The following is a 24,745-nucleotide window of genomic DNA, read 5'->3' as shown; positions in this document are numbered from 1 at the left end:
TAACCTAAGACCTTGTCCTGTGATGTGACATAATGAAGCACCAGTTCTTGGACACCTTAATATACCTGTCTGAGGGACAGAGAGAAGAGATAGATTTCTCCCTTGAGAATATGTTTAAATCAACATCAGAACTTTGTCCTTCCTCATTGAAAAGTATGAGTTACCACATTTAAGTAGGTAAGGCAGTCTTTTAACAATTACAAGAGAAGCAGAAGACTAAAATTCTAGAGGCTTTTTTCCTTGAAAGCTATTAACCAGCTTTATTTTTTTTTAATGTTTATTTAGAGAGAGAGAGGGAGAGAGAGAGTGAGCGAGCATGAGCCGGGGAGAGGGAGAGAGAGAATCCCAAGCAGACTCTGTGCTGTCAGCACACAGCCTGAAGTGGGGCTCAATCTCATGAACCATGAGATTACGACCCAAGCTGAAATCGAGAGTCGGATGCTTACATAACTGAGCCACCCAGGCGCCCCAACCAGCTTTATCTTTATAGATGCAGTGCCGACTAGTCAGACTCTAAATTATTATGATCTCTAATGTTGTACTCCTGGCTGTGCAGTCTATACGAGGGAAGAGCCTTGACTGACATTTTCATAGACAGTAGTTATGGATTTTTTCAGTAAAATGGTGGCTAAATCTCAGGGGTCTTCTCATTCAGCTTTTCTTTGTCATTTTATCAAGGTGTTTTAAGTCTCTTCTCAAATTATCTTCAGATTATTTTCTCTTCTGTGAAACCCAAAATGGTGACAGATGGGAGGAAATAAGTAGAATGAGTGTCTCTTGCCTGAAATCTTTGCTTAAAAAATGGGAGATGATGATTTAGTAGAATTACAATGTGCAGCCTCTAGGTTAGTAGCCAGGTAACCTTGAAATTGTTTAGCTGTCCAGAGCATCATGCAGTTCCTCCAAGCATTTTGTCGTGATTTATTTCTGAAAGGCAAACAGCTAAAAGACTTGTGTTCATGCTAAGAAATACCAAGAATATGAACTTAGGCAGTTATTCCATCTCTGGGGGTCTCTGCCTACACCTCTTTTTCTGGGAGCTTCCTGTCTTCCCATGAGGGAGGAGAGTTATGCTCATTGCACTTATTCTTGATCTTGCTCTTCCCCCCACCCCACCTTTAAAAGTGGCCCAAAGATGGACACCTGATTCAAAATAAACCAATCAGAGAACTTTCCCTGGGAATTTGGAACCGAGGCAAAAATCCATTTCTCTTTTAAGAGGAACTGCTTGTAATATGTGAAATCGTGAGGCATAGACAACCATGTGCCATGTAGATTGAAGAGCAGAAAAAGCTAGTCTGTCCGGAAACGATGAAGTAGATATATAAAGAGAAGCAGAGAAAAGATACAGAGAGGGAGAGGGGAAAGAAGGGAGAGTGAGAGAGGTATGGACTTCCTTGGGTTTCATGCAGTATCCTTATAACTGCTTCCTTTTGCTTAAATGAACGTAACTTTTCACCTGCAGCCAAGAGGAGTCTTAGCTACTTTTCTTCCCACTTCTTGAGAATGTATGATATAGAAAATGTGAATTTGCCCAACCAGGTATTCCTGAAGTCACAGGAAACACTTTGACCCTGCAAGAACCTTCTCTTGCTGCTACTTTATAAGCAATCTGCCCTGCTTTCTGTGCTCTCAGTCTCCCTTATCAGTCCTCTAAGTGTCTAGAAAGACTCAGCCTGAGGATCAGGACACAGTGAGGTTTAGGACTCCCAAGGATGGCTGTGGTGCCTAGCCATCATTTGCGATGTATGTTTTTTCTATAACAAAACACATTCTGAATTTCAAATAACCAATTTATAAAATAACTCTAGAAATAAAACCCTTTAAAACAAGTAGGGACTGCCTGTTCATATTAATTAGTAGTGAGGATTCACATGACACAAGGTTTTCTAATACACGCAAGTACTCCATTAATCAAGGTTTGATTGCATTTTAAGTATCCTCTAACGCATTTGAGTTCTCATGTATTTAATGAGAGGGAGGAGACAACTAAACTTCAATTTAAATTTTAGGAGCCTCTATACACTGAATGGCCATTAGATTACAAAGCATTTGTGAAGTGATACTGTAAGTCAGTGGAGGAAAAATAACTAAAAATATCCCCTCTCTCTCTCGCTTTGAGAATTGGTTGGATTCTGTATTCTCACAACGGAGGAAGCAATTAAGACTCTGATTTACGTAAGAAGTTGTGAGAGAAATATAATATGAAAGCCTAGAGGCACTACAGGGTTTGAGTTTTGGCTCTCTTGTGATAAGTTGATGACCTCTGGGAAGGCACAACATTTTCTGAACCTTTGTTTTCTTCTGTGTAATAGGAGGCCTAGTGAGGCTTCTCTGCCAATTCTCAGAGTTACTGTGAAGTTCATGTGTGATTGTACAGGTGAAATTGTTTTGTAGCCTGTAAAACATATAAATATTATTTACTGTTACTGTGACAATTGAAATACTAGCAACTTTTAATTATTATGGCCAGGTAGAAGCGTCTATGATCAAATAGTCAAATTAGGGCAGACACTACATGAGGATAAATTCACTCTTTAAGATTATCTGCAAATATATATTTTTAAAGAAAACTTTGGTCATTTTTAAGTATGATTTGAACTCATAGTCATCGGGTCAGCTCTCTCATGGAGCAGAATTTGAGTCCTGGGCCCTCTCTCCATTCCATGTTGGTTTGACTGCTTCTCTCCTCTTCTTGGCTCCAAAAGGGATGGATCTTTTATGACCAGGCATGAAAGGTGGCCTCACTTGAGTCTGGACCATACTGAGACAGAGGGATAAGAGTAGAGCTTGTATATCCTGGGCTCCTGTCAACATGACAAATAAGACAGGAGAGGAGCAGTGGCTTGAACAGCTGGTGTAACCAGATCTGGGACTTCTTTGGGTAGAGGGAGGAGTTCAATGACATGGTCAACCAATGACTTTCCTATCAGGTGGCAGTCTCTTCCAAGTTCAGCTTGAAAGACCACTTCTGGTGTTGCACGCAGTAGGCACTCAAACAATATATATATATTTCTTGAATGTATGGATAATGCTAAGAACATTGAAATTTATCCCCAAACACTGCTAATTAGTTCTTTCATCATACCCACAATGGTATTAATAATATGGTTTGGGTTTCTGAGAGTGATGATCTAAGTACATAGACAGAAACATTTATCTTTTTTATTTTAACATCTTATTTTTTAGCATTTAGGAATTTTTTAACATAGATACTGGGTTCTGATTTATTTCTTCGAAAATAATAAAAAAACATCTTTTTCACATTGGTATGTTGTCTTCAAAAGTACTATTTCAGATAGCTACCAAAAATTTCATTAGATATTAAGCTTTCACATATACTTAGCCAATCTCTTGTTAAATATTTAGGAAACTTCTAATTTAGATGATGCTGCAATTGGCAATATAGCTTTGCAATATATCTTTGTTTTAAATGTTTACTTATTTTTGAGAGAGAGAGACAGAGTGTAAGTGAGGGAGAGGCTGAGAGAGAGAGGGAGACACAGAATCTGAAGCAGGCTCCAGGCTCTGAGTGTCAGCATGCCCCACAGGGCTTGAACCCATGAACTGTGAAATCATGACCTGAGCCAAAGTCAGACACTTAATTGACTAAGCCACCCAGGCACCCTGCTTTGCAATATATCTTGATAGTTGATCTCTATTTTTCTTCTCTTAGAGTATTGACTGATTGATTGGTCAATGTTATTTATTTATTTATTTATTTAGACAGAGCGAGTGGGGGAGGGGCAGAGAAGATGGGGTCAGAGGATCCAAAGCAGGTTCTGTGCTGACAGCAGAGAGCCCAATGCGGGGCTTGAACCCATGAACCATGAGATCATGACCTGAGCTGAAGTGGGATGCTTAACCGACTGAGCCACCCAGGCGCCCCTCGAAGAAAACATTTATTAATTTATTTTTTCCACTTAAAAATATCTTCCCCTGTAAAAATAAATAGTGAAAATACTGGATGATAAACCACCTGCACTCAGTACCCAAGTAAAGACTAAATCTCAGAAATTCCCCTTTCCTCTGGTCTAACTGCATTGCTGAAGCAATAGAGAACATTAGGCAGAACAGAGTCCCATCCATCATCATCATTATCAAAATTATCTTCCTTCCAATCACGCCAGTGATGCATTTATTAGGAACACAAAAGTGAAGCCTGACAATGAGACCTGTACCTATAAAGGGTAAGTGCAAAAATGTGTAGCAGGGCTAACTCATTTTGATCTAAGTACTTGTAAACTTGCTGTATGCTGGACACTGTGCTTGACATTGGGATGCAATGAATTATGAATACACAAGTGTCATATCTGATTTGTCAAGGAACTGGTCAACTCTTATTCTCCTATTGAAATAAAGATTAATCTTAAGCAACAGTTTTCTGGACTCTTGATTATTCAAGTCCTTATCTATTCAAGGTCCTTGTCTGTTTTGTTCCTTTTCAGTTGCTAATGGTGATCCTGCTCTGGGAATTTTCTTATACTGGTTCAGCAAGCCCAGGCAGGTTCTGCCTCAAGGGCTTCTGGGCTGGAGTCCTCTAACAACTTACCCACCCCACCAAGTTTCTGACCATTCACCTTAACTGGAGTCAGTCACTCACACCAAGTCAGCAATTGAGAGGGGTAGGGCTGAGAAAAGCAGTTTGTGGCTTTCCTGAGGCAAATATGGCAGATGACAAAATCAGGACAACCATTGGGCTAGGTGACCACCTGTACAGAACACTGCTGTGTGGAGAATACCTTGTCAGGCATGGGTTAAAACAAAAAGAAAATGAAGCCCTCTTAAACTTGTTTTCAAACAAGTTTTCAAACAGTTCTCTGGAGGAGCTGAGTTCATTTTAAGTGCCCAAACTATAATGAATGGTAAGAGTCTACCTTATGAACTGTTTAGAGTTCACCAGCGGGTGCTAAAAGAGGAATGGGCAAAATCATATTAGGATCCTTAGGCCCTCATTAAAGAATTATGGGCTTCAGAGGAGCAATTCCGCAAAGAAATGTAAGATTCTTCTAGCCCCAGCAGCTATAGTTGAGGAGGCAAGAGATAACTGAGGTAAAAATTAGAATATGAGGCAGTGTTATATATGATTATGTGTGAAAGAAACAGACAAGGAAACAAAGAAAAAAACAATAATGTGAACTTAGGGGAGAGAGACTAATGGAGGCTTGACAATGGAGTATGGAGGGCGGTTTTGAGCAGGGTTCAGAGTGATATGTGTAGTGAAGGAATAGGCTAAATATGCTTGGGTGAGAGCCTGGCTGGACTGGATGAAGATACATTTGTGTAAGAATCAAGGTCAGAAAGAAATGAAGATGGCAGTTTGTTGTGAGTCCTTGGGTGCTAGATTGACAGCTCTGACCTTTATTCTTGTGGGCAGTTGTTAAAAGCTGGTAGGCCAGGGAATGACATCATGACAACAGGAGGCCAAAAAGGAGAAACTGGAGGCAGAGAAACCAGGTAGGAGGCCCCCAAGCATTTTGAGATAAGGTCCTGTTGTGGGAGTAGGAAAGGAAGGATGGTTTTGAGGGACACCAGGATAAAGAATCACTTGCTATTGGTTGAATGTAGACAGGGAGGAGGGATTGATGGCTCGGGGAAGCTTTCTGTAGTAAAAGTGTTGAGGGGAAAATTAGGAAGCAGGAATCAACTTCGAGGGGAGAGTCTTTGCAAGTGGAGAGAAAAATTCCCCTACTCTCGATTGATTATCTTATAAAACTGTGGAGTTTCTCTATGAGATAAGTAGGTGGGAAGAAGTACACTGATTTAAAATGACAATACCAGGGAGCAACTCCTGGCTCACACAGAATGGGAGAGTAGAAAAAGGATTCTGATCTAGAATAAGTACTGGGCTGAATATGAGCGATTTTTCATGAATTCACTGCATGTACTTGGACAACGTACTTTAAAATTCACTGGGCCAGATTCCTTATCTGTAAAATAGGGATATAAAACATGTTATCTATTCTCCAGATCTCCATGAGACTTAAATCACAGCCAGTATTTGTTGAGTGCTTTAGTATGTAACAGAATTTGTGTTAAAAATTTCATTTTGCATTTTCTTATTTAATCCTTTGAATGTTCATTTTGCATTAAAAAAAAATCCAAAATTTAACGGCTTAAACCAAATATCCATTTTATTGACTCACAGATCTGCAGTCTGGGCCTGTCTGGGCTCTGTAGTTCTTTTACTCATTCTGATAGTGGTCACTAAGGTGTTTGCAGTCAGCCCGTGGGCCCGTGAGGGGCTGGGCTTAGCTCAGACTTCTCCCTCTTTCCACGTATCTCATGGTCTTTGCCTCTCCATGTGGTCCCTCCAGTGGGATAGTTGGATTTCTTACCTAGTGACTTAGGTGTCCCAAAAGTACAAAAATAGAAACTTCGATACCTTCTTAGGGGTTAAGGCGGGGGATGGAGTGGGGTGCGGTGGGGGGAACTAGCACAGATTTAGTGCTGTATTTTCTTGGTTAAGGCAAGTCACTGGCCTAGACCAGATTTAAGCTGGAAGGGACTCCATAAGGGTGTGACTAACAGGAAGGTGGGCCACTGAAAAGCAGCAATGTCATGGACTGCCATAATATTATCTCCAACTTGTATATGAATAATCTGTGACCTAGGAAAGCTAAATTACTTGCCCAATATTGGCAGTAGAGCCAGGCACTTCAAAACTTGTGTTCTATCATGGGTCAATGGATAAAATTGGTAGTGTTTTAACCTAGAACCCTGTGAAGTGGGTTCTACTTAATTTACAAAGGAGGAAACCCAGGAATAGGAAGCTCAAGTATTTTGTTCAAGGCAACTCAGGTATTTTGCTCCAGAGATTATACACGTAGCCACTACACCATGCCCCCTCCATGGTAGTACCTGACACATCCGAGGTACTTGTAAATGTTATGTCATCTGAAGCTGTGGTTTGAAGGACTGAAGCAAATGTCTTCAACTGTCCACTATACATCACATAGGGTATTTGAAAACTGGGGGTTTTCCCTTTGACTTATCCTCTGGTCTGGGCAATTTCCATTTCAGGCATCTACTTCTCTGTCTTCCACTATTTCTTAAAGCTTGGCAAGGAATGGAGACCCATCCAATCCCAACTGTGATTCTCACTGGCTGATTCTCATGGCTCCCTTAGCATTTTCTTCTTCTCTGGTAGCTGCCAGGTACCCTTTACAAAGCAGGCCCTTCCTTCTTGGGTGAGAACCTTCCTGGAGTAAGGCTGGACTCAGTTTCCATCCTTAAATCATTAAGTCAGCCTTGTGGCTTCTGATTAGTAACCATCTGGTCCTAGTCACTTCCTCTAGTTCCATAATTCATTGCCCCAATTGTTATAACTGTGGTGGCTTCTGATGATGGCTTGCAAAGATACTGTTTCCCATAGAGTGACCTGTGGTAGCTTCCCCCTTCCTTCTGCTGGTCCTATGGGCAGAGAACTTAGCCACACAGGAAATCTGGGGTTCCTGAGTCTCTTGAAAGGAGCTATGCTCTGTCTGCTTATCTTTGAAGGTGACTCACACGGCTATCTTTCTCTAAGGCAGCCCTGATTTTTCCCACTCTGTGGGGAGTCTGGAATCGGAACACACCTTCAAGTGCAGATGATGGGGTGAGGGGTGCCTCATTTTGGTGGCTCTGCTCTACTGTGGGCAGTGACAGGGAGTAGCCATTCAGGGAATGGCCCCCAAATATAGTATTCCCCTGTCTCCAAGGCAAAACTATGGGGTGGTCTTGTCTTTCCTGTAAACTTTTCTCCTTTAAGGCAACTCCAGATTTTGACTTTATTTCACCCTTATAAAAATGTCGAGGTACAATACCTGCACTTAATACAATTCTATTTTATTTAACAAGCAGGTCTACAGATGGCTAGGTGCTCTTTAAAGTGTTTTACATATCTTCTTTGATTTAGGTAGGCTGAGGTCCTGATAAATCCATTGTAAATTGAAAATATCGTAAGTTGAAAATGCATTTAATAGGGAAGCATCATAACTTAGCCTCACCTATCTTAAATGTGCTCAGAACACTTAACCTTAGCCTGCAGCGGGGCAAAATCATCTCACGCAAAGCCCATTTTATAATAAAGTGCGGAATGTCTCCAGTAACTTATTGACTACTGTGTGAAAGCGAATGACAGTTGTCACAGGGTTGTGGAATAGCTGCAGATGGAAGTTGTTTACCCTTCTGAGGGCAGAGCTGAGCGGGAGCTGTGGCTGTTGCTGCCCAGCATCACGGGGGATGGTACTGCGTATCGCTAGCCTGGGGAAAGATCAAAATTCAAAATTCGAGGTAAAGTTTGAAGGTATATCCTTTTTGCACCATCCTAAAGTCAAGAAATCCTAAGTCCAACCACGGCGAAGTCCCGGTTGTATGTATATTGCCTCATTTGATTTATTTCACAAACTTCTGTTTGAATCAAATGGGGTGGGGTAGGGGCTTTGTGAAACGTGACTTACCTCGCAGCCGCTTCCCCCTCCCTCTTTCCCCACCCCGGAGAGGGGACTAGGGAACGAAGGAATTGAGCCGCTCCGAAGGCCAAGGCCGCCTCCTACTTCCCGCAGTTGTCTCGCCAGGCTAGATCTAGGGGCTGGGGGTCTCCACCCCTCTCCTAGATCCAGTCGGTGGGAGGGTGCGTGGTTTTTTCCGGGTCACTGGCGCACCCTCTCTACTCCCAGCCACCTGCTCGGGTTCCATCCCGGCTCCAGGCTCTCTGGAGGGCGTCGGGGACATTCCAATCCTCCCACAACCGCGCGGATGTCGCGGGGGAGGGGGGCGCGATTACTCTCCCTTTCCAGCACCCAGCTTTGACCAGGTTTCTTCTTCAATTTCTAGTGACCTGAGTAACCCGTAGAGGAGATTTAGGTTGGATGAATGGATTGAACGTTGTTTGTTTACAACGCACCCATTGACGAATCCGCATCTCTAGTGACAGAGGCACTTTCTGGGCACCGTCTGCGCTTTAGCAGACAACTGCAAGCCAAACAGCCAAGATGCCTCCTCGCCAGACCAAATATGGTCACAAGCGCTAAGCAGACTCCCGTGGAAAGGCTGGCCTTGTCTCCCCGCGCCAGGGCGCACCCGAGCCCGCCCTCAGGCAGAATCTCAGATCAGTGCGGCGCTCTGCGCGCTCCAGGCCTCTCCGCCGCGGAGGAAGGGAGGGCGCGGCACCCAGGACCGGCCCTTCCTCGGCCTGGGCCTCTCACTCGCGTGCCCTCCGCCGCCCCCAGCCTTAGTTTCGGTCCACAAGTCCTTGATTAAACAGGCGCAGGCCACTTTCCCTTTGATCCCGCCCTAAGTCCGTAGTAAACTCAAAGGAATGCAGGTCCAGGGCTCCGCGGGAGAGGTCCGCGCGCCCGGGAGGAGTGGGTGGGGGGCACCAGTCTCCTCTTACCCGGCAAAGTACCTAACACGCCCAGGGGTTTCTGGAGCCGGGTGGGGGAGGAGACGGTGGAGGAGAAGGAAGGGGAGGGACGAGAGGAGGCAGGCAGGCTCAGGACTTGAAGGTCATGCATAATTCAACAGCTCAACTTTCGGGCCCGCCTCTTTTCTGGGAGTGGGAGTTCGCTCCAAACTTTGTTTATGGGACAGTCCGGGAGCCGCGGCGGCCGCGCTGTCTGCTTCTCCTCCGCCTCCCTCTCGCGGGGCGCGAACGCCTGAGGCCAGTTCGGGGGATGTGAGAGCCGAAGCCCCTCGGCTGCCAGGCTCCGAGTCGGGATTTGCCAGCCGGGCCCCAGCTACATCCCTGCGAGCTCGGGACGCACCCGAGCGACTGAGGCCCGACGGCGAGTTCGGGCGGGACGGCGGCTGCCGCACGCCCAGACTCGGCTTCGCTGCGCGCCCAGGTAGAGCCCGCTGGAGCGCGCCCGCTCACCCCGCTCCACCCCGGGGTGCCTGGGCTCCTTGGGCTTCCGGCGTCGAGACATCGTGGAGCTGGTTTGGGTTTAAACTTTGGGGGGGCTGCCTGCCGGGGAAAGTTGCGACCTGTCCTTTGCCACCAGCAGTGCAGCAACCTCCTGAGTGCAGTTACTCCCCCTCCCCCGCCTTTCCTTCTTCTCCTCCTCCCGGCAACTTATTTGCTTCAAGAAAGTTGCATAATTCTCCAGCCTTGGAGGGACCCCTCCCCCATCCGGCTGGCCTTACCGCTGAGTGTCTGGGGTTTTGAGGCGGACACCTATCTGTTTCCACTTTTTCTTTTGTTTCTATTCTGCCTCCGAACCCCTTCCTCCGACTTTAAATGAAAGGCTGATCTGCCCTCCTTTCTCCTTGCAGAAGATGAATCCGGCCTCGGTGCCCCCTCCGCTCCCGCCACCCGGGCAGCAAGTGATCCACGTCACGCAGGACCTAGACACGGACCTCGAAGCTCTCTTCAACTCGGTCATGAACCCCAAGCCCAGCTCGTGGCGGAAGAAGATCCTGCCCGAGTCGTTCTTCAAGGAGCCTGACTCTGGCTCGCATTCGCGCCAATCGAGCACCGACTCGTCCGGCGGCCACCCTGGGCCCCGGCTAGCCAGCGGCGCCCAGCACGTCCGCTCGCACTCGTCGCCCGCGTCCCTGCAGCTGGGCACCGGCGCGGGGGCTGCAGGCAGTCCAGCGCAGCAACATGCGCACCTCCGCCAGCAGTCCTACGATGTGACCGACGAGCTGCCGCTGCCCCCGGGCTGGGAGATGACCTTCACGGCCACTGGCCAGAGGTACTTCCTCAAGTAAGTCAGCTTGAAGCCAGGGGGGCACAGAGTCTCGGTGCCCAGGGTGTGCATGCTTGTTGGTGTGCGTTGCGTTTGTGTGTGTGTGTTGCGTTTGTGTGTGTGTGTGTGTGTGTGTGTGTGTGTGTGTGTTCTGTGTGCCCTTACACGTTTCTTTCCGAAAGATAAGGGAAACTGGAAATAGGGAGTGAGTCTCTGGGTGTTGGAATGGTAAAGGATCAGAAGTAGAGAGTCTGGAAAGGTTCTTCCGGGGTCCTGGAAATCCCAAGAGATTGCCGACCTGGAAACTCATAGAGGTAAGAGGAGAAAAAAAAAAGTTTTGGAGTGATTCTCCTGAAACACATAGGTTTCCCTGAATCTGGAATATTGATATAGACTTCTGGGCACAAACCCTTACACCCTTACCTGTCCACTCCAAGTCAGATGCCCCCGAGCCTGGTCCATTGGGATGTGACACGGAAATAAATTCGAGAAAATTTCTGAGGCTTGGGAAAGAGGGGGACTCTTGGGAGTGTAGGTGGTCTGCAGGCTCTCCATTCTTGGGAAAAGCAAGCTAGAGAAGCGAACACTGCCTGATAGGCCTTATTGCTCCCAGCTGAGTGATGTAATGACCACACAGCACAGTGATGTAATGAGCAACTCCGTGGTGAAGTAGTTGTGGGCTGGAAAATCAATTGTGTGGAAATTGGGTCAGGAGTTTTATTGTGTCACACTTAGTAACCTAAAATACCATCGAATCAGGAGCCTGTTTTGTCATTCTTCTTTCCTTCCACATTGTTAGGGCTTTTTGATGTAATGACTTTTACATTAGATTCAAATTAGACTGTACAGGAAAATACATTCACAGACATGAAGAAGATTGTTTCAATTATGGTACCCTAAGATAATTCTATTACAGAAGAGAAATCAAGTTGGAACTTGAAATGTAACCAGTGAGGTCAAGGGTGGGGGGCGGGTCAGGCTATTGATGGTCTAGATGGAGGTTGTGCCAGCTGGTCCACTTGATTCATGATTGCCTTGCACTGGTTGGCAGTTCTTTGCCATGGAGGGAAACTCCTCATCTTAGAACTTGCCTTAGCTTTTATTTTATTTTATTTTATTTTTTTATTATTAATTTTTTTTAACATTTATTCATTTTTGAGAGAGAGAGAGAGCTCAGGCAGAGGAGGGACAAAGACCGTGAGGGAGACACAGACTCCAAAGCAGGTTCCAGGCTCTGAGCTGTTAGCACAGAGCTCGACGCGGGGTCTCGAACCCACAAACCGTGAGATCATGACCTGAGCTGAAGTTAGACGCTTAACCAACTGAGGCACCTAGGCACCCCCTTAGAGTTTATTTTAAAGCCCATATTTGATGGAGAAGCCTCAGTTTAAAAGTTATGCTAAGACATTATGTGCTATTTAGAAAATATATAATCAAGCCTTTCTTTGGTGTTCACATTTGATACTTTGCTGTCAGTTGGCACTGATAACAAATATACAGTAGTGGATGCAGTTTAGTATAGCCGAGTCTTTGACTCATCCTGGTGACCAATTCTTCCCCATCCCAAACCTGTTGACATCTTGTGCAAGGAGCAGTTCTTAATTTTGTTTCTGGGGTTGGTGTGATGCTGAGAAGCACTTGTCCTGAAACAGACTTGATGGGCATTTTATTCCACATCTGGCCTCCTCCCAGTCTTTGAGTGTTAGTGTGGACATGTACTCAATGCTTTGGCTTCTGAATGGCTGGTGGAATTCAAGTATGTGATGTAATAACATGACATTTTTCTAAATGTGATGGTATTGTTCTAAAGGATGACCTTAATTTCTATGGTACATAAAGCTCTAAAATAATATTATATTAAGTTTACTTAGGTAAATGCAGTTTTGCATATTTATTGTGACTTTTATAGAAATGGATTTAGTAATAAATACAAATAGAAAAAGGTGTGATAATTTACAGTAATTTAGGGGGATCTTTTTTGGTCTCAAATGACTTTTAAGCTGTGTTTATAAATATGCACACCACAAATATATAATACATGATCAGTATAACTGTGGTTATTAAATATAGAAGTAAGAGCTAGGCTTGCCTAATATCTGAGGAAAGCCAGGTAAAAAAGAGCCCCCCAAAGAGCAAAAAAATTTATGCACACGTTTGAATCATTGAAACTAGGGCAAAAATGGAAGTTAGCTTTGGGTTTAGAGAAAGTTGCCTCTGATTCATTTGTCCATCCCCCACAACTACAGCCACTTCACAGCCCAAAGCGGAACATATCTCCATTTCACTTTGGATAGTCAGTGAAGACCACAGCTGAAAAAATGTGGAGGGAATAGGTTAGCGTGATTTGATATGGCCCCTGGAAACTACTTGGCCAGGTAGCTAAGGGAATTTAAGAAATTAAGTCATCATGACTATTGTCTTTCAAGATAAGAAATCCGCCAGTTCTCTGAATTTAGGGGGGGGGGGGCTGTGTTTAACAATGGAGTACATTAAAATGTTGTATGTCATACTTTGTTATGTAGCCTCCAAAGGCAACATATTTTGACGGATTAATAGAAGCTTGAAAAACGGTGACAACTGACCCCGAATTTTCATAAAGTCTTTTGCTCCATCATCTATGAGATGGGGCTACCAATAACATCCTATTATTGATTATATCAGTTGAGAGAGAGAGCGCCTTTATAAATAAGAAATTAAAGTATTTAGATATAATAAGGGCCAGTTTTTTTTGTTTTGTTTTGTTTTGTGTTTTGGCTAGAAGGTGACCATATGACTTTGGAAAAGTCACGTGGTTATTTAATGGCAGACTCTGGACTGGATCTGTTGACCTCTACTTACAGAGCAGTTTTCCATTTTCCTCACTCCCACCTTTATCCCCCATGTCACTTCCCCTGCTGAACAATGAGCTTTATGGGAAACAAAGCCTGGACTTTAAGAAGCTTTAAAAAGCTTTTTGTCATTTGCTTAGGTAAGATTGTTCCTAGGTATATGATGTAATGACTTTCTGTTATCTCTTAAAGGGGACCTTCCCTGAGCCGTCACACCTTTCCTGTGTTGTTTCTTTAGGGCCACATGTAAAAGTGGAGATGTTGATGTTAAAACACACAGCCTCTGAAAATTGCTGCACTGTTCCCACTGTCCTCTAAAGCTCATAAGTCAGGCCTGGGGGGTGTAGGTGTTGGGCTCTTAGCCACCAGGCACACTGACTTTGACCACTGATCACATTAAAAATTAAAAAAAGTTCTGGGATACATGTTTATTACACATAAACCAGAAAGTAGAGGATTACAAAGAAGAAAAAAATTTGGCTTCAGTTGAACCTTACCTTCTTACAGAAAAATTTTATTTGAATAACATTCTATAGGAAAAAATATTTTACCCTCGCTCTTAAATACAATTTCAATTATAACATTTGCCTGCCACTCCCAATTTTTAGTAATAATTTTAGTGTTTTGCCTTTTCTGAAACGTGTCATAGAAAATTATTTTTGTCAAAGTGATCTATGCACTTGGTAACAAATCCAATAGTACAGAAGGACTTTTGTTGAAAAACAATGGTTTCCTTCACCTCAAGGCTCACAGAAGGAGCCTTTTAGTTTTTTTTTTTTTAACTGTTTCTGTACTTAATTCTTAGATTGTTACCTCTTTAACCCTGATGTGCTTTTACCACAATTTTTTTGATTTATCATCAGCTTTTAACTTCTGATTGAAAATGAGAATTTAGCTTCTTAAACTATTTTTTTCCTCTCCTAAATTTGATATTTATATTGTTTTTAGTTTGTTAGATCACCTTTGTTATTTTTTGTCAATTTTTGACAGTGTTTCTTGACTCCCCATTATGTAAGTCCAGAAGGTTTGGGGGGATACCTGTTCTGCCATTCTTTTTTTGTGATCACACCTCAATAGCCCAAAGCCCTGAACCCATAATCAATAAAAGTTTTGTGCTTTGCTCTTAAATTGACCTTTTTATTCGTAAATTATTATTAAAGTTGAAAATCTAGAGACATTTACATTAGTACATTTCTGTAAATCTAATTTAAATGCCTTTTATATTAAGATTAAATGTTAGACTTGTTACATTGGGTCTGGTGTCAGGATTCCTGGCCAGTCACAGGAGAACATGTGAAGCACCAAGGTCAAATGGATTCTTTCTTTTCATCAAACTCTTCATCACTTGTTTAAATTTGTATCACCTTTTAGTTTCTTCATAACTGGACCTTGACTTTCTTAAACATTTTTTCAAGCAGTTCTAATTGCCTTTTTATATATTTATATATTATTTGCCTCTCAAAATTTTTTAGGTTCTAAATCCCATCAGTTCTATCAAGTCTTGTTTCCCTAAGCTTTTATGCCCAGATTCTTTTACCTTTCTGTGCCATTCTGGATTCTGATTGTTCTCTAGGCTTACAACAGAGCTGTCATCTTGGGACTTCTCTTTTCTCTCTGTGGCTGAAAGTAGTATTTCCTTTTCTCATGTCCTCCTCTTTGTTGGTTTATGCCCTCATTTTGCTGGAGTACATGCTTGAGTAACTTACTAGGGGTGCCTGGGTGGCTCAGTTGGTTAAGCGTCCAACTTGGGCTCAGGTCTGATCTCACCATTCCTGAATTCGAGCCCCACATCAGGCACTGCGCTAACAGCTCAGAGCTTGGAGCCTGCTTCGGATTCTGTGTCTCGCTCTCTTTCTGACCCTCTTCTGCTCACACTCTGTGTCTCTCTCAAAAAATTAAGTAAACATTAAAAATATATTTATTTGTGAGAGGTAACATTTTCAAATCCTTTTTTTTTTTTTTTTTAATGTTTATTTATTTTTGAGAGAGACAGAGACAGACAGTGAGCGGGTTAGGGGCAGAGAGAGAGGGAGACACAGAATCCGAAGCAGGCTCCAGGCTCTGAGTCGTCAGCACAGAGTGTGATGCGGGGCTCCAACTCATGAGCTGTGAGATCATGACCTGAGCTGAAGTCGGAGGCTCAATCAACTGAGACCCAGGAGCCCCTCAAATCCTTTTTAATCAAAAATATTTATTTAAAAATTTGTTTTAAGGGTGCCCGGGTTGCTTAGTCAGTTAAGCACCTGACTCTCACATTTCGTGGGATCCAGTCCCGTGTCAGGCTCTGCGCTTACATTGTGATCGCTGTTTGTTATTCTCTCTCTCACCCCACCCCCCAACATGAATAAGCAAACTTAAAAAAAACAACTTTTTCTTTCTTTCTTTCTTTCTTTCTTTCTTTCTTTCTTTCTTTCTTTTAAAATTTAATTTAATTTTATTTTTGAAAGAGACAGAGCATGAGCAGGGAGGGACAGAAAGAGCAGGAGACACAGAGTCTGAAGCAGGCTCCAGGCTCTGAGCTGTCACCACAGAGCCTGATGTGGGACTCAAACTCACCAACTGTGTGTGTGCCCCTAAATTTATTTTTTTAAAGAAGAACTGACTCTGGGGGCACCTGGGTGTCTCAGTCGGTTAAGTGTCCGACTTTGGCTCAGGTCATGATCTCACAGTTTGTCTCCCTCTCTCTCTGCCCCTCGTGCTGTCTCTCTCTGTCTCTCAAAAATTGAATAAATGTTAAAAAAAAAAAATTATAGAAAAAAAAAGAACTGACTCTGGCTTGTTTTTTTTCTGTTTACCTTTGGATGGCAATATAATGTAGTTGTTTTCGTGAAGGGCCTTTTGTCCTTAAAAAAATATTGCCAGCTGCCTCAGTTTCCTTGTGTGTAAAATACCTATTAGTAATAGTGATACCTATTTCGGGGTATTTTGAAAGACTAGGTAAGATAACATATTTGAAGTGTCTGGCATCTAGCAGGCTTTCAGGACAAGTTTGCTCTTGCCTCCCATTTCCTCTCTCTCCACACACATACACTCTCTACCTGGTCAAAATCAGATGCAGAAACTTTGGCAATAGGTTAAGCTGGTTGTGACTCTTGGTTATAGTTACGGCTGTGGACGACAACCTAGATCTGGAATTGCAAGTCAAGTTTGTAAATTTAAAATAAGACGGAGTCAGTTTTCCTGTTAAGAAACCTAAATGGGAATGTCCACCGTGGGTAGCCTTTTACTTTAGCATCTTGGGTAGAGGATACCCAGTCCCTTCTGAGGAGGGTCTCCTTTTCATTTTTTTTTGAATCTGGCTGATGGCTACCACTTGGGCCATTTTGTGTGCGAGGTGGGAGATGTGAGTGGTGGAGGGATCAAGAAGTGGAAAGAGAAGAGGAGGGGAGGTAAGTGACATTTGATGGCCTGCTCTGTGCCAGACAAGGCAGGGAGCTGAGTCCGTGCTTTCCAGAGACACAACATCAGAATCCCCTGTGGAGCACACTCACAACGTGTGTGTAGAAACTTTTTTCTCATAATCCTAGGTGCTTTCACGTATATACTTTTTGTTAACCCTCACAGTGATCCTGTGAATAGGTACATATTACTACCTCATTTTGTTTTTGAGGAAACTGAGGCTCAGTGAAGTTGAGTAAATGGCCCAGGGTCACATATCAGGTGAGTGGCAGGGATGGGATTAGAATTGTGTGATTCTAAAACCTGTATGCCCCTGCACCATGATGCCTCATGCCAATTAGGTGCCCATAATTAGACCCTATAATTAGGTGTCCTTGGTGACCAGATAACTAGAATGGTGGATGGAGCATTAGAGTTTGTTTCTGAACTCAGTCTGGGTGGTCAAATTTGGAGTTCTTGGTGCTGGAGAGAGAGGTGTTGAGAAAAACAAACCAGCAATGGATAATATAACTACCGTGCCTACTTATATTTTATTCTTATCAAGTTTTCCACCATTATTAAATGCATATCACTTTACAGGGAACAGAGATGTGACAGGGAGGGCGGGTGACCTAATTGATGTCTGGATCCAGGTATACTTGAAGGGCTTGTTAAAAGGGTTCATTAAATAATGTTAGTAAAGTAGTTTCAAGGAAAAAAAAAAACCCAGGTTGCTTCTCATTGCCTTTATAATTGCAGAGATTGATGAGAGAGAAATTGCTGCAGAGTTTTGAGGCAGTACTGAGTCTTAGTTTTTGTTTATTGACCTGTTGACTTAAGACTTGTAGGAATTGTAGGGGCGCCTGGGTGGCTCAGTCGGTTAAGCGGCCAACATCTGTTCAGGTCATGATCTCATGGTTGCTGAGTTCAAGCCCCCTGTCAGGCTCTGTGCTGACAGCTCAGAGCCTGGAGCCTGCTTCAGATTCTGCGTCTCCTCTCTTCACCCCCCCAACCTCCCTCCCGCACTCTCTCTCTCTCAAAAATAAATAAACATTAAAAAAAAAAAGACTTGTAGGAATTACAGCCTTATATATCATTTCCTCCTTTCCCTTCCTCCTTCAATTATGTATCTAACCACAGGAAAGGGTGATAGAAGTAAAAGGATCAACCAAGCCAAGGGATGCATTTTTTTTTTTTTTTTTTTTTTTTTGGAAAGGTGGTTTGGAAGGCTGAGGACTGAAGTAATTGGCTTACTAAAGAAGGGCAGATTCTGAGAGGATGGCCCTTCCACTGGTCTGAGGGGGACTGTGCATGTTTTAGTGCATTGAAATATCAGTAGAGGAGTGTTTTCCAAAGTGTGTTCTTTGGAACCCTAGTCCATTCAGATGCTTTGTGAACATGGGATTTCCTGGACCAATAAGTTTGGGATATGTCGCATGCTCTATCCCTCTCTTGGAATTTTACAGTGTACATTAAGGACTCCAAAGTCACTTATCAGAAAAACCAGTTTGTTTTTGTTTAAGTCAGTATTTAACAAACTCATGTGATTTGAACATTTTTATTCCAAGTATCATCTACTGCCATCCACTCAGGAATGTTTTACAGACTATACTCTGGGAAACCTTTTTTGTGACTTTCATTATTTTCATAGTTGAGAGTTTCATATTTGAATCAAGTTACAGTGTTTTGTTTTCCAGTGTGCTTTGTGGATATGTATTATATTTTCATTTTTATGTCTTGATTTAATGGTTAATTATTAATGCTTGGAAATAAGTCCTAAATATCAGACAAGTGGGATATAACACAAGAAAACCAACAAATACAGTACATTGTGATAATATCATCCTGATTTTACTTTCAAAGGTATGTGTGTGTGTCCGCTAGGAGAATAGATACCAAAATGTTTATTTTACAGTGGTCCTTTCTGGAATGATGGATGATTTTTCTTGTTTACTTTCTACCTTTCTGTATGTTCTAAATGGCCTACATATTTCTTCTTAAATTGGGGAGGGGGAGTTATAAAAATGGTGGAGGAGAATGAAAGCAGAGAAGTGTGTAAAGCCAGGTGCCTGGCTAGCTTAGTGGAGCATGCAGCTCTTGATCTCAGGGTTGTGAGTTTGAGCCCCAAGTTGGATGTAGAGATTACTTAAACATAAAATATTAAAAAAAAAAAAAAAAAAGATGGAGTCGCAGATTTGGGTAGGTGTGGTAGGGTGTGGGGAAATCTCTTAGCCATAGCTCAGTAACTGAAGCTTAGAGCTTATGTTACTAAATGGATGCTCCTTCAGAACTGCTTGTTTTTCTTGTTTTGGGTTATATTCTTTCTTTTTGTTAAAAAAATTTTTTTTTAAATGTTTATTCATTTTTGAGAGAGAGAGAGAGGGAGCCAGAGCGTGAGCCGAGGGAGGGGCAAAGAGAGAGGGAAGACACAGAATCCAAAGCAGGCTCCAGGCTCTGAGCTATCAGCACAGAACCCAATGCGGGGCTCGAACCCACAGACTGTGAGATAATGACCTGAGCTGAAGTTGGCCGCTTAACCCACTGAGCTGGCCAGGCGCCCCTGGGTTATTTTCTTTAGAGATGAACTGACACAGTAATTCCTAAAATCTTTACTGAGAATTCTCCATATCGCCTCAGGATAAGAAGTAGGATTATGGCAGATCCTTAGGTCACACGAAATTTCCTTTAGCTTATTCTTTATTTGCATGCACTCCTTCCTGAACTTCTAGCTTTTATTTAATGTTCCATCCTGGCACAGCAGATGATAAATACGAAAGGAAGAAATGATATTCACTTCTTGGCAGTATTGGATGAAGTGCAGTTGGGAAATATATGTAAAGTGCTTCATGCTGTGGCTGGCATAGTAATCACGGCTGAAAGTTTATGACTGTTATTGTTCCCAGTAGAGAGGGCGGTGGGGGTGCCATCTCCAAAGACATTTCCTTCATGCCACTGAAAGGATCTTTGGCTGTTTTTCAGCATCGACAATGAAAAATCACTGAACTTCTGTTGTGTGTTATCTCCTTGCGGTATGCTGTAAGGGGAGAAATATGTGGCACGTTTTCCGACCTCAGGCAGCTGACAGTCTAGCTGGGGAGACGAGGAGAACACAGACGAAACCAGGCTAAAGAGCTGCCTCCTGACCTATGTGGGGATAGAGCCTTGAGCAGCTGCTGTCCGTGTGGTGGAAGCTCTTGGGAGGTGTGTCATAATAGGGCAATCGTTTCTATTATGGTTACGGGTCTGAAACTTGCAGCCGTGCTGAACGTCTCCTAGTTCTCCCATTGGCTGTCCTCCCTTTGGCCGTAGGAACTTGGCATCATCTATTACCTGTGCCTGGAACATTATTTTCTTGCTTTTTGCCTGGTTGACTCCTATGCTACCTTCAGGCATCAGCTTCGATGCTACTCCTGCAGGAGGTTTTTCCCGGACTCACAGCCTTTCACGCTAGTTTGTTTATTTGTTTAAATGTTTATTTCTTTTTGAGAGAGAGAGAGAGAGAACACACACACACACACACACGTGTATGGGGGTGGGGCAGAGAGAGGGAGATAGAGGTTCCAAAGTGGGCTCTGTGCTGACAGCAGAGAGCCCAATGCAGGGCTTGAACTCATGAACCGTGAGATCATGACCTGAGCCGAAGTCCAAGGCTTAACTGACTGAGCCACCCAGGTGTCCCTGCCTGCCCTCCCCAACACACTAGTTTAGATGCTCTGGCTATTGTTCTCCCATAGCCCTGTGTCTCCCTAGCCATAAAACTACTGCCATGTTTCTATTTAATTGTTTCTGTTTGTCGCTACACTATAACCTCTGTGAGGGCAGGGTTGATATTTGTTTTGCCTGTCATTGTATGACTTGAGCACAGTGCCCATCAAATAGGTGGGTGCTTGATAAGGAGGGGATCCTTTAATGCTTTCTTCTGACCATTTGCATTGCAAGCTTGTACACTAGCATTCCTCATGGGAATCTACCATGCTCAGGAGTGTAATTTCATCTTGTCCGTGCCCCTTGGACCGAAAGTTTAGAATCATAGTTCCTCATACTATGATGCAGCTGAGAGGAAGATGAATGAAGAGAGGGTGTTCAGAGAAGTCTGTAAAGGTGGTTGGACATAAGTGGGCCTTGAAAAATGGGAAGAAAATGGGTAGGTGAGCAAAGAGGCCTTCTAGGAAAGAGGAGGTAGGAAGAGAAGTTCAGGGGCAGAAATGCCAAGGGTGTGTTTTTAGACCAAGAAAAGTCTGGCCTGACTTGGATTAAAAGGTAAGTGATGGTTGGTGGATGACTGTACATCCCATTGAGACTTTGGAACGTCACTCAGCTAGAATGAGCACATTGACTTTTTGCTAGTAAATGTCAATTTTCTCATCCCCTAATTTTGAGATACTCGAATCCTAGCTTTATCTAAATGTAGCGTAAGACCCCACCATTATCTCCTATGTTGAGATCTTCCCAGTTGTTTGAGGAACTAAGGATTTTATACTGATTTAAAAGAGTCAGTAGAGCCTTTCATTACAGTTCATCCGTTCATCTGACCATCCATAGACGTATCCATCAGCCATCTACTCAATTTAGCTTGTGCTGTGCCACAGTAGTGTGTGATCTTTGCTTTCCAAGTTAGTAGGCTATGAGGCTACCCTTGACTCAGGCCCACCCCCACTGAATCTGCCATTTCTGCTTATAATTGAATAGCCTGTGGGTGTGGCTGCTCCTGGAATACTCTCTTGTGGTTTTGGATAGTTTCTCACTTTCTCTGAGGCTGATCAAGTGGGCACAGGCAAAATTGAGATTCTTGTAGCACAGTTATCCCACCGAAGCCCAGCTAGGCCCTGGTCCCCTGAGGATGCCTGGATGGAGCAGCTGGGGGCCTTCCTCTCAGGCACATCCTTCCTAAACTCTTAGTAAAGCCTACTGAGAACCTTTTCACGCTGAGTCACTACACTGAATCATGTGTAAATGTTTTCAGATGACTTCTTTAAAACAAAAGTTTTGAAATAGGTAATAGATACATGTAAATTATAAAGAATTCAGTACCAAAAAAAAAAAAAAAAAAAAAAGCATTCAGTACCAAAACATATACTGTGAGAAGTCTCGCCCTCCCCCAGTCCTCTGGTCCCTTCTCTAGAGCACCGGTTTCTTTTGTCTTTCCAGAGAAACTCTATGTGGGTATAAGCATGCGTGTATATATATATGTCCACTTAGACTATTTTCAGTATGGTGCAAATAGTAATGTACTGTACACGCTCACCTGCACCTTTTTTCACTTGGTAGATCTTGGTATTTATTCTTCGGTACATAAATGGTTACTCTATTTTATTTCTTTAAGGACCACATAGTATTCCATTGTACGGATGTAGTACAGTTTGTTTTAACTGATACCTTATTGATGGACATTTAGATTGTTTCTGATTTTCTCTTTTTAATTTTAAAAATAATATAGGCCCAAACACTACTGGAGGAATGAAAACGGAAAAATAAATTCTTCCGATCTTCCCCGGATCCCTGGTTTAGAGAGAACCATTGTTTGTTTACACTTCATCCAGAGATACTCTTTATGCAAAGAGCGGCAGTCTGGCTCCTGTCTAATTTATGACCTATTTAGATTGTCTGTTATCTAATTGATCTATCATCCACTATCCTAACTATTAATCATTACACCCACCCTTCTTATACAAGGAGGATACATGGTCTGGCAGATGCACTGGCCAGTTAGATGGATGCCCAACCAATCAGAATGAATGGCATGGCAGCCTGAAGTGGCTGATCAAGTATCTGTGCTCCTCAAAGGTGGTTGGGGAACTGACACTCGTGTGCAGATGTATGTAACTGGCCCAGGACAGGCTAGATACAGAAGTCCAGAGTGTTTAGAAACTTGTATAACAAAATGATACTGCTGTGATATCTGAGCACGTGATCAGTGGGATTGTCTAATGGAACAGCAGTAGTTTGGGTGTGCCAAGTTTGTGTGACGCGTCACATGTGGCCCAAGCTATGCACAAGGCGTTCACAATAGGACCACATACTAGTTAGTCTTGACAGATTGAAAATAGAAAAACACTGATCTTTTTCCACAGATCGTTTGAAAGGTGCCGATCTGCATCTTTTAATTTTTTCCTTTTTGTCTTCATCCATCCATCCATTTATGTACTTATCATTTTATTTTTCCATCCATCCTTAAAACGAACTACCTTTTATGTATCAACCAAATAGTCAATTCATTATACCTCTCGTTAATTTAACAAAAATAATCAATCTAAGATTGAATATCGGACCTTTTTAAAAAAACATTTTTTTTTTAATGTTTATTTCTGAGAGAGAGAGACAGCACGAACGAGAGCAGAGAGAGATGGAGACACAGAATCTGAAGCAGGCTCCAGGCTCTGAGCTGTCAGCACTGAGCCCGACATGGGGCTCGAACCTATGAACCATGACATTATGACCCGATCCAAAGTCAGACACTCAATGGACTGAGCCACCCAGGTGCCCCTGAATATTGAGTCTTAATATGAAGACAAATTCTGTGGCAGAAAGGATGTATACCATCTATTTTCTAGTACATAATATATTTTATGTCTTTGTGGCCCCTATGCTCATTGCTTTAAAAATACGCTTTGGTATATACTTCAGTTCTGAACACTGTAGGTAAACCCAAATCCTGCTCTTTCTTGTGACTACTCTACCTGCAAGCGTTGTCAGCTACGGACCCAGTACAAAACGTGGTGATGAGAGGAATACATGTGCTGGATTATTTAGTAAGAATATGTATTGCTTTGTGGTGGCTTTTCTGCAAACAATAAGATACTGAATATTTGTCTTTCTCAACAGTTTGTCCATGAAAAGCATTTTGTGGCCTAGAGTTCAGGGTTTGAAGAAGCAATTGATAACGCATCAAAAAGTAGAAAATGTGAGCAAACGATAAATGTGATTAAAATGAACAGACATAATTCTTACTGACTTGATTTTTCTTTTAGGTTTATTTTTAAAAGCTGGCTTTTCCCCAAAGCAATAGTATTAAGCAGAACTGAAGGCTATAAAGTGAAAAGTAGAAGTACACCCACTGGTTTTACTCTTCAGCTATGACCACTATTCACAATTGCGGGTGCGTCTTCCGGGGATTTTGTTATGCACGACACAACTTCATTTACAATGGCAGCGGTTGGTTGTTTTGGGGAAGCACAGCTTAGGTGCTTCTTGTTCCTTGTCGACCCTTATGTAACCCCGGGACTGAGTGTAGATATGGATTAAATTATGGAGAACTGGATGTAATGCCTGATGGAGAGGTCTCAGGGTGAAAGGCTTGGGGTTGCTGTGGTTCAGAGCCTGGGATTTAGCTTTGTGTGGTTCTGGAAGTCGGTGTCCTTGGTGCTCCAAAACCGATCAGGTTTTCAAACACTTTCTGCTGTGGGCCCTACTGGGGTGAAATGGGGGTAGACATTCTGACTGCAGTTTGAGAGTTCAGGAGCAGTGACTTGAATAGTCTTCCACTCTAGAACGAAGGTACTCATACAAGTGATTTAGTCACTGGGAAGTTGCTCTGGTGGTTCTAGCAAAGGGAAGAAGTGGCCTCATTTGAGCGATAGTGAAATCGTGTAAGGGATATTAAGGAGGTAATTTGACAGGCTTTTTGGTGTTGGATTAAATAAGGGTAGTGAGGAAAAGAGGCAAGAAGGAAGATTTGCGGGTTGCTGGCTGCACATGGCATGAATGGAGGTGCCCTTATTGTAACGAGCAGTCGGTAAGTTCAGAAGAGGCTGAGGAAAATATTAAAATCTTGAGTTTTAGGCGAATTTAAGATATCCAAGGGAGATACATGTGTATTTTCAGGCCGCTCTCTCTCTAATTATATTATGTATTATATATTTACACTTTTTA

At 43.0% G+C, this 24,745-nt stretch overlaps 1 protein-coding gene across 1 annotated transcript; it reads left to right on the top strand.

Annotated features, from left to right (window-relative positions):
• Window positions 1-9,548: 9,548 nt before the first annotated feature.
• LOC125918300 (WW domain-containing transcription regulator protein 1-like) lies at window positions 9,549-11,561 on the top strand. The gene is made up of 2 exons (XM_049624318.1): window positions 9,549-9,827; window positions 10,255-11,561. The coding sequence occupies exon 2, from the start codon at window positions 10,258-10,260 to the stop codon at window positions 10,690-10,692; it is 435 nt and encodes a 144-aa protein (XP_049480275.1). The 5' UTR covers window positions 9,549-9,827; window positions 10,255-10,257; the 3' UTR covers window positions 10,693-11,561.
• The last annotated feature ends 13,184 nt before the right edge of the window (window positions 11,562-24,745 follow it).

Source organism: Panthera uncia, unplaced genomic scaffold (assembly GCF_023721935.1).
Source record: "Panthera uncia isolate 11264 unplaced genomic scaffold, Puncia_PCG_1.0 HiC_scaffold_650, whole genome shotgun sequence".
Taxonomy (NCBI): domain Eukaryota; kingdom Metazoa; phylum Chordata; class Mammalia; order Carnivora; family Felidae; genus Panthera; species Panthera uncia.
This window is presented reverse-complemented; position numbering and strand designations above follow the sequence as displayed.

Bases quoted from the DNA above. Each gene is read 5' to 3' on its own strand.
- LOC125918300 (XM_049624318.1), top strand. From the start codon at position 10,258: ATGAATCCGGCCTCGGTGCCCCCTCCGCTCCCGCCACCCGGGCAGCAA.